A 14,284-nucleotide genomic window follows, 5' to 3' on the forward strand; every position below is an offset into this window, starting at 1 on the left:
TATTGATATGTTAAGACAAAGATAGTTCAACAAAACCAACATTCTTGCTCCTAATTTGTGCTTTTTCACGGTTGATAAATTATGAAAGAGTAAACAGACAGCAACTACCGTATAGTATTCAACGAGTCACTTCTTTCATTCGAAGTCGTGCTTTTACATTAGTTAAACTACAAATTTAAATGTGAATTATTAGTAGATGAGTTTTTAGTTAAAGTAAGTAAGTATTTCAACTCAGCTCATCCTTTAATTCCAATTTCGATCATCAAAATTTTGCAAGATTTAGATTTTATTGATTTTGAGTTTTTATTAATGCCAGCAGTTAGCTTCATTCCAATATATTCGCATATTTGAGTTTGAATTAATCTCTGGTGTGCATTTACTTAATTCATTAACCACTTACAAACTGACATAACAGGTAATTGGCATTCGGGGCAGACACACGTCTTCGCCGAGTATTTGATTATGCTTTTATGCATATGATTTCGCATCACAAGCTTGAGAGCTGATATATGAACATACTTATTAGCATAAACATAAATATGTGAATGCTTATTTATGAGCTTATCCAAGTTTCTCATTAAAGCTCCCTGAGGCCCGCCAGGTGATTTGTCGTGTAGTTTGTTTGGTTTGTTTTTGCAAATATTTCGAAAGTGCTGCTGGTGCGCGTTCTGTGAATTTGGTGTGGTCTTAAACAAAATTATTTGGTTCCAAAAATTGGTGAAATGGATATTTATATCAGACTGACTACAAAAGAGTCACAAATCGAAAAATGACAAAAGATTGGCAGGAACAACAGACGTTTCTTGTAAAAATTATAACTGTTTTACAACCAAATCGTCGCCCCTAATGTAGAGTATCTTCTTTAAAGTGGCTCTAATCAAAAATGATTTGTTTTTCAGATAAAAAAGGAATTAAGACATTTTTGAGTTCGGAAATCGAATAAGAGTGTGACAATCACATATAAACATCTCATTATGAGCCAAATTTCAATAGTATTTTGAAGTTTGTTTGCCTACTGTGATGTAATATAAGGGGGAAAATGGATACTATTTTTGCATAAATGTCCCTGGGTCGCATAAAGCGAATATATAAAGTGATTTGTTCGATTTCGAGAACTAACGAAAATATCTCCGCAAAATTAATAGAATATGTTTGTTATAATTCATTTACATCTGTTATTTTCATAACAAACATTGATCTCATATGCCATTATCTAATATTAAGCAATCCAAACACGTTCCCGAACTTATCACCGCCTCACTTGTTTATACATACTTATATATATGAGTATACGCCCCTTATTACTAAGTGATTATCCAACTGCGAGTGCAATTTGTCTGCTGAAATCATTTGCTATTATTTCAACACCCGCTTAAATCATCATTTCGCAACGCCTAAATTTATGCCGCAGATTTGAAATAACCTAAGCCCTCTGTATATGTTAGGCATATGTAAGGAGGACACGTGTGTGCCAATGCATATGTGTGATGACTCACCTGGTCTATCGAGCTCGTGTATCAGTTCGTCCGGTTCTAAATATGTGGCCGCCACCATAAATGTTGTACGCGTCAATTCCGCAGACCGCCAGTCACGTCCACCGTTTGTGAAGAGAACTAAACACACACCAAACAGCCACCACAGATAATATGTTGTCACAGCCTGTGAGGCCGATCTGACGGCTTTAAATATATATGCGGCGCGTTGGCTGCCCTGCGCCGCCGTCCCCGCCACCAAAACTTTCGCCGTCGCTGACGATGCCCAACCACGCGTTGACGATGAAGCACACGATGATGACGTCGAAGCGAATAACGTGGTTGTGGTCAATGCCGCTGTGCTGGGTGTGTGAAGTGATGCTTCTGTTGAATTGAATTTACTGGTGCTGGTGGTGTGGTTGCAACTACAATTGATATTGTTGCTTCTGCTGGTGGCGATGCATAGTGATGGCCACAGCCCCAATCGTCGCTGGTTTTCTTGGTGTTGTTGTGGCTGTTGCTGTTGCAGCTGGTGTGTGTGGCACTGCTGCTGCCGTCGGCCTTCATGTTGTGGATGTTGTTGATTAAAATGTTGCTGCCGTTTATCGGGCGCATTTGTCGGAAATGGCTGCTTATGTTGTTCGCTTTGTTGTTGCGCTTGCTCGACACAGCGCTTTGTTGTCGCACAGTTTTGCTGGTGGTCATGTAAAAGCTGATGGAGCTGCTGCTGATGGCATTGCTGATGGTGGTGGTGGTGGCAGTGTTGTTGGTCTTGCACGTGGCTAGGCGCGCGGTCGCTCTTATCAGTGTGTTGCACGCTGTGTGTTCGTTGGTGTAACGGTGCTCTCTGTTGCCATGGGCTTACGCTTGTTTGTTCGCTGTTCTGCAGTCGTTGTAGTTCGGCGTGCAACGGCCCAATATCGCCATCGGCGCTGTGGATGCTCTCGGAGCTGTTTCTATTATTGTTTTTGCACTTTTTATATTTACTATTAACGGAGTTTTTGCAGCCAGCGATATTGTTAACCGCCGCATTCATTTTTAATTTAATCATTATATTTTTTCGTTGGAAAAGTTTTTCTGCGCGTTATTGTCGCTGTCGCTGTCGCTGTTGTTGGCGCCGCATGCGGCGTTGGCGTGCTCGTCGATTATTTCCTTCAAAACAAACAAACAAACACTCATTTATCGGTATATTTTCACGCTCCACTACATTTGATTACACGCCCTGCACGGCCCGCACTTTCATCGCGCTTTTTCCGCTTTTGCGGTTGCGTTGTTGGCGTTGTTTTGTGCAAATACTTTTTGCCAGGACAATGGCAGTCAATAGACATACACTCGCATATGTATGTGTGTGTGTGGCGAGCAAATAATAAATTAATTTATTTGTGTTTGCATTTGAGTCTGTAATTGTCGCCGTCATTGTCGCTGCATTTTGTTTAGTTTATCATTGCCGCGCATTGCTGGCGTGTTTATTTTAAATTTGTTTGTTCTCGATTTGCATTTGTTGTTGCCCTTCAACCTTTTACATTTTTAGCATTTTCCGCTTTGCGGCCTGCCGACAACAAATATTCGAATTGCTACATTTTTTAAATTAATTATGATTTGATAGTTTGAATTTAAGCTTGCTAACGGTAGTTAGGGGATATTGTTAAAGGATTTTTATTTTACGGTTAGACATAAGAGTATCGGGTAGTGTTCGGTACATATTTATATCGTAAAACTCAGTTTTAGAAAAATAGAAAAAGCAAATTTATTTCTCCAATAAAGAAGAAGAAGAAGTTTCATTTGCCAATGACATCGAAAAAATCTTCGGAAAACCCTAGAATATCCCAACTTATACGCTAAATCTACTTCTTACTGCATGTTTCCTGAGCTACTTGACTAGATTAGTATTGTCTTTTCTACGAAAATTCCAGGGAGAGTTACCGTTGGCTTAAATTGCGACTTGTAGTTTCGCTTGTAAGCGTTTTCATTCATAACTGTTCTACACACACACACTCACTCACAGGAGTATGTGTGAGTTTCGAACCACTAACACGTTCGCAAAGGCGCTCACGTGCGTTTATTTGCACCACAGTTGTTGGGGAGCAGCAAAGGTTAATTTTGTTGTTGTTGTTGCTGCCGGTGTTGCCAGTGTCAACGCGCTACGTGCACTGCGTTGCCGAGTGTAACATGTAATTCTTGCTTTCATATTTTGTTGTTGGTTTTCTATTCCTTTTTACCCAGCATTTTCTATTGTCCTATTCGATTGTTATTTCTGCCGGAAACACAGTTTGTTGTTCGCTATTTGCTGCGGGTGTTGATGTTGCTTTTTCTGCAGCAATGTTTCGCTTTTTGTTTCGGCTGCAATTTTTTCGTCCTTCCGTGCGTGGCGTTATTGTGCTGCAATATTTGTTGTGTAATTTAATTCAATGTTTGCTTTCTCTTCCGTACACCACACTTTCAATTAAACAACAATTGATGTAGTTTTCATTTCCTGTGCACTTGTAGTTGCCAGCTGGACATGGCCGGCTCACGCTCGCTGCGCTGCCGCCATCTATATTCTCTAAGTGACGCCAGGGAGGATACAGTTTTTCCAGTGCTTTGCGCTTCGCAGTCGCTTTGTTGATTTTTAATCTGAAACGGAAACAAAGTGCGACAATAAGTATTTATGAATTATGGCAGCGTTTTCAATGCAACAAATTAAAGTAATATTTTCAAAATATTGGCGAAAATCTGAATGAGAAATCGCCAAAATATTTTTAAAACATTAATATTCTATCAAAAGGGATTTGCAAAACAAAAATCCGAAAGTATTACATACTTTCGCAATTGTTATTATTTGCATGCGAGTATGTATAGAGAAATGGTAGCTGTGGTAGTTGAGTGGGCTGTGTATGCGTGTGGCGTTTGCCGAATAAGATACGAGCCAAATTTAGCACTAGAATATTTTGAGTGTGTTCCTGAACAACATAAGAGTCAGATTTTTGTAATACACACATAGTGCTTTCCACAGCAAACAGGAATATAGCTTGGAACTTTTTGAATCTAGCGCCCCCTGGTGGCGCCATCTATTTGTCGACTGATGCGTTAAAATCTGCCATCTTTATCGATTATCCGTGTGCCATTTCATCGATTGGAAGTGAAGTTATTGCGTTTTAAGTGTCAGTATGTTTGCGTTATCGGTGCGAAAATGAGCTTCGAACAGTGAGCCAACATTAAATTTTGATTTAAAATTGGTAAAACTTTTACCGAAACGTTTCAGTTGATGAAAAAAGTTGACGGCGATGATTGCCTATCCCGTATAAGAGTGCACGAGTGGTTTCTCGTTTTACCAGTGGTCGAAACTGTGCGTGAATTCATCTTACCAAAGTCATCATTGGAATTCATGGAAATGGAATTGAACATCTCCAAAACATTGATTTACCGCTTTTTGACCGAACATTTGGGCTTACGAAAGGTGTGTGCACGGTTTATTCCGCACAAATTGACTGACGACCAAAAATTGCTCAGATTCTAACATTCGAAGGATATCATTGTGGCCGATTATTTGACCAAAATTCACATTTTAACCACTAACCATTCCTCGTATACGCCTGATATGGCACCGTGCGACTTCTTCCTTTTCGGAAAAATGCATTTGCCCATGAAAGAAAAGCGTTATGCAGTCGTAGAAGGTATTCAAAAGGCTTGCACCGGCATACTAGCGGCCATACCGGCCAACGAGCTAAAATACTCGTTCGACATACTTTTGGACCATGCAAAAAGCTGTATTGAAGTAGAAGCAGGCCATTTTGAATAAAATATATTGATTTTTGCCACAAAAAAAACATTTTTTCTGTTTTTCTTTTAAAGTCCTTTTTACTTTGGAACGCACCTTGAATAATAAGCCTCCCTATGGCGTGGCCATTTATAATCTTTTTGACAAAATGGCGGTTTCTAAAACAAAAAACAATCGATTTTGACCAAAATTTCGGCTTTAAATTGTTTACAAAAAAAAATTATACTTATCGGCGAAAAGTAATCTTCATTGGGTTACTAAAAAATATATTTATGAAGCTCGTGTTAAAATTTGAGACTAATCGTTTTAGCCGTTTTCGAGAAAGGCTGGTCACCGACTTTAAAATGACCATTTTGAGAAAAATGCGTTTAAGGTTCGGCCTTGTACTTCCAAGCACTCTGAAACACTTTTCAAATTTGCGTGTAATTTCGAAAATATTCTTGGGAGTGATATGATATTTGCTACCGACAAGTTAAAATTTGTACTTAAAAATCTTTCGGTGAAAAAGTATATTTGGAATTAAAATTTGAAAACCTATTTTTTATTCCAAAATTTATTGAATTGCGATATCAAAATTAAAAACTAAAAATATATAAAATCATTTGTATAAGTTTTTCGACCACTGCTCTGATGTGTTTAATATGACGGCTATGTGCCAGCTCTGTTTAAAATGGTAGAATATGAAGTACCCAAGCGCGAAGAAATGTATTGACGGGGTTAATTTTTTCAATGTAGTGTTTGGGATTTAAAACTTGTTTTCTAATTGGCGTGTTTTGGGATTAACAAGCAATAATATTAATTAATTAAATGATAGTTGGATTATACATATTTGCAATCGAGCCTCCAGATAAGAATTTTTCTTTTTCAGTTTTCCTTTTTTTAAAAATATAGTATTATAGTTTTTTTAAACAAGGATTTTGGAGAAGATGGAGAGCATTAGCGTTGTCAGAATCATACAATTTGTTATAGAGAAAAAGTAAGCCAAAATCATGTTACGTATACGCCACAGCCGCCCAAACCTTTTGTTTAAAAGTGAAACATAATTATCGTACGCATAAATCCACTTTACTATAATAAAACAAAGAAATAACCTCTCTTGGAAAACAAACTATTTGCGGCACTTTGAGAGCAATAACTTAATTTGGCCAGCCATAAAATTGTTTACGTATACTCTTGCAATACTCCGCCATTATGTTGGGGAAAGCTGTAAAAATTAATCAAGATTACGCGCAAAAAACACAGACAAAAAGCCATTACACATAATGACTACATTAATACAATTATTGTCATTGCAGCCACAAATGCAGATGTCAAATGTTTTGTGAATGGCGAGCGCCGGCGGCGAGTTGAAAAATCCGATAAATGAATGCGCACAATTTAAAAAATGTTAATGAAAATAATTTACACGCGCTTAAGTGTCAACACACGCACACACACGCGAGTGTGGCGCTTGTGTGTGTGCCAAAGTAAAAACAATAAATCAAATAGGGCAATAAGCAAACATTAAACAAGTGCATCATTAAAACATCAATTATCAAAGTAAACAAAAGTGCAAAAGTGTGTGCGTAAATAAATCGACAGACACGCGTGCGTCCGATTGTGAGCGCTTAATAGCGGTATTTGTTGCACATTGTCGCTGCGCTGCGCTGCTGTTGTAGTATTTAGTTCGATTTTCTGTTGGCGGCGGAGAGGCCTCGGCGCTGTAAGGGTGTGTACAGCAACAGAGAAAACACAACAGCAACCACAACAGTTAAAATCCAAATAAATAAAATAGCAAAAGCGCTGAAATACTTGATTGAGTGGCAGCGAAATGAAAAGTAAATATTAACGATTGAAATAAATCTGTGATGGCAGCGACGCATGTGGCGGCAGCGCCATAAATTGCTCACACATCTTTTGTATTAAAAGCGTTGATAGTTAATGAGTTTTGTGTGTGTAAAATCCAACGTTCAGTCGGCACCAGTAAAAAGTGTTTACACAAAAGGATATATATTTTTTTAAATCAAAACTTTGTAAAACACACAAGTTTTTGAGCACTTTTGATACTAAAACAAGGAAAAATGTGCGGCTTCACCGAGGACGTAATGCCCTTCACAAGTGCATTTTTTGTAGCATAAGAAGGTTTAAAAACATATTAATTTTAATTTTGATCGACCAGTTTGGATGGCAATGATTTTATATATTAATCCGATATGTACATATATATTTTATAGGGTTTACGAAGTATTCTTTTGGGTGTTATGAGCATCTGAGCAAACTAAATGCGCCCTGTTCAGAGTATAATGACTACAAAAATCATTGAAAATTTCTCAAGCGTTTTTGAGACTTAAAGTGTTTTGGGATGCGTGTTTATTTGATATTTCAAATAGTTCACTTCATAAAAATTTACCAATTGCCTGTACCTAAGTAAAATCTGAACTTTCCGAATTGCGACGGCGAAATAGCGAAAAAAAGAGAAAACGCGTGCGGATTCGATTGCGGCCAAATAACAATATCTTTCTTTATTTTAGCAACTAGATGACTTAGCCTAAATCTTAAAGCTAACGGGAAAAAACAGTTGGAATGGAATTATACAGGTATGTACAAAAAGAGGTGAGTAGTTCATTTTGTTAACTTATAGTAATAGATTAAGGTAAGTATATATAACATTATTAGGGTAAGTATACAATACTAATATAATTCAATATTTATAATTTTTTATAATTCATTTTTCTTCATTTTAGTTTTAGGTTTAAATATATATTTTGTCGCTTGACGCAACAATCATTTTTCAGTTTTTTTTCCCCCTCTTAAATAATGGAACACTTAAAATTTATGAGATTTCATATTGGATACCCTAGTTTTATAGCAAGTTGATGTCTGATTGCTTACTAAAAATCCTACCATGCCGCTAACCCATTACCATATTGATGTCTTCTGCAAGAAGCAAAAATCTTATAATTTTGGGTTGAGGTTAGGCGAATCTAGAACTAACATGTATTTTTTTAATATCTGAAAATGATATTTACTTCACACACCTTAGATGCCTTCTTATCGTAAAAGTTCCTCATGCTTAACGAAGAACTGAATAGTGTATGTTATATCACTAATTACTATCTAGCCAACCCTTTCTAAATGAACAACCTTTATTTAAAAAAAAGTAAATATTTTGTTAAATTTTAAAGGTTTTTTCATGTTGAGCTAGCAAATGGGTCATAAGGAGCAGCCTAATTTGAAATATTCTTTCATCTAACATTTTCCCCAACCAAAAGTTTTCAACTGATTATATGAACCTCCCAATAGTACCACCAGAGAAGCAGGTAATTAATTATATTTAAAAAACAAATACTTTCCACACTCATTATTTTTAGTCTGCGAACTATTAATTATAACCCTTTTTGAATGTCACGAACAGTCCTGAACAACTGAAACCTCAAAGGCATAGTCCTACTACCTAACAACTTTTGCTTATTATATTACTAACTCCAAGAGCGTCGTGCAACTACACACGCACACACACACTTATATGTGTGTAGAACGTCAAACAACAACTACAATTTAATTTAAGGGACACACTTTATCTCCATACTTTAGTTTTATTTTTCCAGTGACTAACATGTCGCCATTAAAATGAGGAAAGATTACAAGCGCATATCACAAAGACAGCACAAAGCACTAACTTTTGCTGTGTAATTGATGGAAAGTATGCAAAACAAAGAGCAGAATAAACTAGCGTCCCAAACCATACCAACAAAAGCCTTGCATTCAGGAAATTTGTACACGTGTTGCGGGTTTCGGAGTAGTGGGCGGTCAAGCGGTCAGTTTGTGTAGGTGGGCGATGCAGAGCGCCGACATGTGTGCAAACAAACGACGACCCACCGCCACCGCACTGCACGCCGCGCAAACAAACATCGAGAAACGTCCACTAACGTTGCTCATACGCCACGTCCACCCATGCCGCCCTTCGAGCATTCACTTACTCATTTACGCAAATGACGTGACTGAACAGGGTGGCGCTGTAAGTGTGAATATATATCTCTGATCATTAGGTACTATTTTGAAATGGTTTAGCCTTTAACCTCAAGGTAAGAAGTCCCGGTAAGTACCTGTTCCAGGAATACTCTATCAAAATTTAACTTTAGCGTCTGCGTTTATAACAACCAAAGTTCAACTCAAAATAAAAACGTTGTAACTTCTAAAATAAAATTATTTGAGTTTATTTTTCTGAGCCACCCTTTACTAAATAGCGAATGATTATGCACATGTAAGGCTTGTAAGTGGTAAAAGTATATATGTCAAAATGTGTGTGTGTAAGTATAAAATCCTATTGTATTTGCTTATTTAAATGGTAAAGTGACAAGTGGTTGGACTGGGTAAACTACTGGTAATGACATTGACAGTATGGAAAGTGATGGGAAGTTGACTGAGATGTGAAAGTAGTGGTGACTTTTACCATTTTTAAAGAAATAATGTTGCCTGTTCATTATTATTTTCTTTCAATTTTAAAACTCACAAGTCAAATTTGATAACATACACACATTCATATTATTCTCATATTTTGATAAAAATTGTTTTTTAAGAATATTTTATTTTAAAAGCGATAAAATCAAACTGATTGACTTAGAATATAGAACTTTTCAAACATTCAGAAATTTGCTATTGCGCATTCCTTTATCTAATTATAAACACATAAGAGTTGTATTCATTTTTCCTTCGCTTTGTTTTGATTTTAATGGGGCGCTAAAATTAAAATGTTAACGAGATTAATGAACTAATTTCCTTTGGTTGGATTAACAAACTAAACTCATTAATATCTAATGAATATAAAGTTTAGTTGTAAGGAAAAGTTTCATCATTTATTACATAACCAAATGAGGTAGTAAATACAAATGGATATTTATGAGTGATAAATGAACAATAAAATTTGAATGTGGTATCAGAATGCAAATGTATATATACTATATATTTATATACATATGTATACAATATATACATTATTTTCCCATAGTGTCTAGATGTTACAAAGCGCCTCGTGTGCGTAGAGGCACGGTTTACAAAATCTATTATCCAATATTCTCGCGGCTCAGTTAGCGTTAAACACGTTTTCCCAAAGATAGGATTTTTAAGTTGTAGCACAGTTAGGACAGAAGTATAGAAAAATCAAATATACAAAATATGTAAACTGCCATTGAATTACAAGACATCTGGTAGTGTTTAGAAATAACCCTTTTCGCATTTTTTTTTTCCAATTTTTTACGGGCTCGTTTAGCCTAAAAATCATCATCAAAAAATCACTTTTTTTAAAATCACTTCCAACTTGTCAGATTTTCACAATCTCAAGGCTTGTGACTAGTCATAAATATTAACTTAATTTTATTTTCTTTTTGTTTTAAGATCTAAATAAAGCTTAACTCTATTGTTACCTCAGTCGCATATGCAATTTTCTGCAATCCATCGTCAAAAATAGCTTGAAAATGTAGTGAAGGTTAAGTGTATATTTTTGGAAAAATTACCTAAAATCTAATTAATTCTAAATCCAACATACAATGGAGTTTAAATTGAATTTGTTATTTTTCCGAAGTGCCGCATTTAGGACATGTACGTTGTCACATTGAACATTGAAAAAAATTAAATACTCGATATTTTGTAAAAATTCTCAGATAATTGAAATCATATTTTGTAAAGAAATTTGATGCCACTTTTTTGTAAACTCTTCAAATCTGCAAGGACATCAAGTTCCACTCGAGAAGGACTACAATTATACACACCTTTTTCAATTTCCAGAAACGATGTTATTATTTTGCAGGTTGTTTTACTAACTCTAATTTCAGAAATTTGCATTTGGATTTTTATGATTTCACGAAATTATGTGTGTATACATGCGCGTTTGTTGTTGCTGTCTGCGTACGTGAAAAGCACCTGGGCATTTTTCTATTGTAGCCCGCAACAACTTCCTAATGAACACCTTCGCACACACTTATTGCCAAGGCTCTTCGTCCTGCTGCTCGCTTTCCCAAAAGCTTCCGTCTCACTAACACACTACGTCAAAGCGTCAGCACTGAAATTCTTAACCACTAAATGAGGCAACTTTTGCAAGCGTGTGTGCTGACTTATAACTGCAGGCCGCAATATATAAATACGGCACTACGAGTATAATATTGTATGCCACCACCAGTTGCCACCAATTATCAAACAAACTTTCCGAGTTGTGTGTGTGTGTGTTTGTCGTTGGCTATGTAATTGTGCGAGCATTCACTTGGCCGTGCTGTAGTAGATACATCACTTGGCGGCGGTCTCCTGTAATCAACATATTTGTATGCCCGGCATGCGCCGACGATTTTCCTGCCAGTGTAGGGGCAGGGGCCAGCACAAGCTGTTCCTAACCCAAATGTGAATTTGAGTATTTCTCCCGCCAGCAGTCGGCATTTCTTTTGTCGTTGTGATCACATTCAACATAAGTTTCTTTGTGTTCCGGTTGCTCCTTAAATGCTTGTAAATAAGTGTGAAGTAAGCTCCGTGTGTTTGCCTTCTAGACATCTCAGCGCAAACACTTTGTTCCCTCCAACTTGCTGGCAGGATGTGTAGTGCTGTATGTGGGTGCATGTGTTAGTTGTGTGTGGATGTGGCATTGCCTTTTGGTGCAAATAACAATTATGGTTGCTCGGTTTGCTCGTCGGGTTTGACTGCTCGCCCACGTCACAATGTTGCTGGTTTCCCAATGGAAATTGCTTGTTTGTTTTTGTGGTTGCCTTTGTGTGTATTTATTCACGTATTAATCATATATCTCAAATTTATTACTGCGCGCCTGAGTTAGTGTGTGTGCAATGTGGTTACACTTAAACAAGCATTATTAGGTGGCGGATGGAATGTCGATTTGGCTTCTTGTTCGGCGGCGGCGCCTCAATTTTCGGTTTACTAAGTTATTCCGAAAGCGTGGCTTACATTTTCTAAATGGGTTTCTTTTAAATTCATTTGCCAGAACCCATTCAATTAGGGAGACATTAATTTTCGAATCACTGAATTGGATGCACCAATTCTTCTTTGAATTCCCGTACATAATGGAGGCTGTTGAAATTCGTTTAGTGTGAGGTTTCAAAGATATTGGTGCAGATTACACTTTTTGAACATTGATCACATATTTGTACTTACTACTAAAAATGGAATTATGCTGTATTTCTCTACAACTAAGGACGTCTGGTTTCCTTGTACTGTTGCTAGAAATTGATTTACCGGTTTAATAAAGCTTTTATTTTGCTTGAATTCCATTATATTGGGTAGTCGAAAAAGTCTTTTCGTATTGCTCATTAAATTTTAACTTATCTTGTACTATTTTGGTCCATCATTTTTTCGCTAGAAACTTTACGGAATCGAGCGAACCATTTTTGTGCTACACATCGCCTCCGTAAACTTCACAAATTTCATTGGTGGCTTGCATGGCATTCTTTCCTTTTTTATATAAAAATTTCAAAATATAGCGAATTTCTTCTTTATTTTCACTCATTTTTGAACAGCTATACCTTTTTTCAACTTTCCCAAGTTAAATTTTTTTTGGTTAAACGAAGCTTAAAATCTCAACTTTCCAACACTATATGGTATGACACAATATGTTTGGGAGCACTGGAGATATACGACTTCAACGACACTTATTAACAAAATACGAAAAGACTTTTTCGACTACCCAATATTTTCATAAATAATAGTTTTCATACAATTTGTTCATCCATCAACTCACGATAGTTATTGGAAAGAGGTATACTCTTTAAGATTTAATAAATTAAGTAAACATGTACATTTGTGCTATGAAACTTGCTAGCAATTGCCGGGCTTCCTAGAATACTTCAAAATAAGGTAACAAACATACCTTATATGTGTATAATTAATATAAACCCGAGAAATGCATGGAAATACTTTAATGTCTTCTTCAAGAAAATTACATTTTCTATGAGCGAGCTGCAGCGATGACTGAAAAGTACGCAAACAATGCCTGCAATAAATGCATACACCCCTTCATAAGCATATGCGCACATCCACCCTCGTATTCGGGCTTGCTTACTGGCACAGCTCAACTTCGCATCAACTTACTACTGTCTCATATGAAAGTTTATGAAGTGAATTAAAGCAAAGTTTCCGTGTCTTAATTAAGTGGGCATATGAGTATGCAAATAAATCACTCACACGCCAAAACACTCTGTTAGTATGTGTGTGTATGTTATTTCACCCACACTTTACTGATGTTTATGTACAGCGAAGCATGCGCCTGCATATCATAAACTCGCACGCAGCGACTTCCATGCCAGTAAACATGCCGACGTTTCACACACTTGGGTTTCCAAATTAAATTTTTTCTTCAGCTTTGACTGCAGTTCCTCTTGTCGGTTACATAAGCATGTTTTCTTGCTGTTATGAAAGGTTTGGGAATAACATAATACGTCCAAACAGCTTGAGCTTCTTTAGCATCTCGATTTGTTGTGAAATTATTATAGAAGAGTACTGTAGCAAATACAGAGAGAATATGAGCATACACACTCTTTGAGAGCGGTGCTCGCTTTTCTCGTCTCTAATCGATTTTGTATTGTTCGAAATAAATAAAAGACTGGTAAATCCGTGCTTCTCAGAACTCTCTGTAAAACCGTAGAGTTCATGAAAATTTTAACTGAAAGCTTGTGTCATGAAGATAAGGTCCAGCGTGCTGTGTAAAAGCACTTGATCCAACCCAGTAATGCACACAGAGTGAGTGCTGCAGAGTGTACGAAACTTTCAATTACTACGTAAACCGTTATGTTGTAAAAGTTAAGAGATTAAATAAAAACAATTTTAGCATTGCAATTTATGGGCCTGTGTGTGTGTGTGTGGGCATGCATGGGCATTTACCGATACCTTTTAAGCCACATGTTAATGCAATTTTGGCCGCGAGCCAAATTAAATTCCGGTCATTTCAGGCCTCACCAAGAGAATGTCATGCCCGAGCACACACACACACACAGTAATATAAGTGCACACACACACACGCTGGCTGCAAGCGCCGCCATGTCAGCGCTGCCATTTTTCGTTTTGTGGTAGTAAAGTGTACGAACAT

At 36.8% G+C, this 14,284-nt stretch overlaps 1 protein-coding gene across 2 annotated transcripts in view; it reads right to left on the reverse strand.

Annotated features, from left to right (window-relative positions):
• Positions 1 to 14,284, reverse strand: part of LOC120774297 — a 117,968-nt gene that overhangs the window by 61,388 nt on the left and 42,296 nt on the right. For both annotated transcript variants that reach the window (XM_040103833.1, XM_040103823.1), the window contains exon 2: positions 1,497 to 2,624. In XM_040103833.1, coding sequence (XP_039959767.1) covers positions 1,497 to 2,523 — 1,027 coding nt within the window. In that variant the 5' untranslated portion in view covers positions 2,524 to 2,624. The remainder of the gene's footprint in view (positions 1 to 1,496; positions 2,625 to 14,284) is intronic.

This window comes from Bactrocera tryoni, chromosome 1 (genome assembly GCF_016617805.1).
Source record: "Bactrocera tryoni isolate S06 chromosome 1, CSIRO_BtryS06_freeze2, whole genome shotgun sequence".
Taxonomy (NCBI): Eukaryota; Metazoa; Arthropoda; class Insecta; order Diptera; family Tephritidae; genus Bactrocera; species Bactrocera tryoni.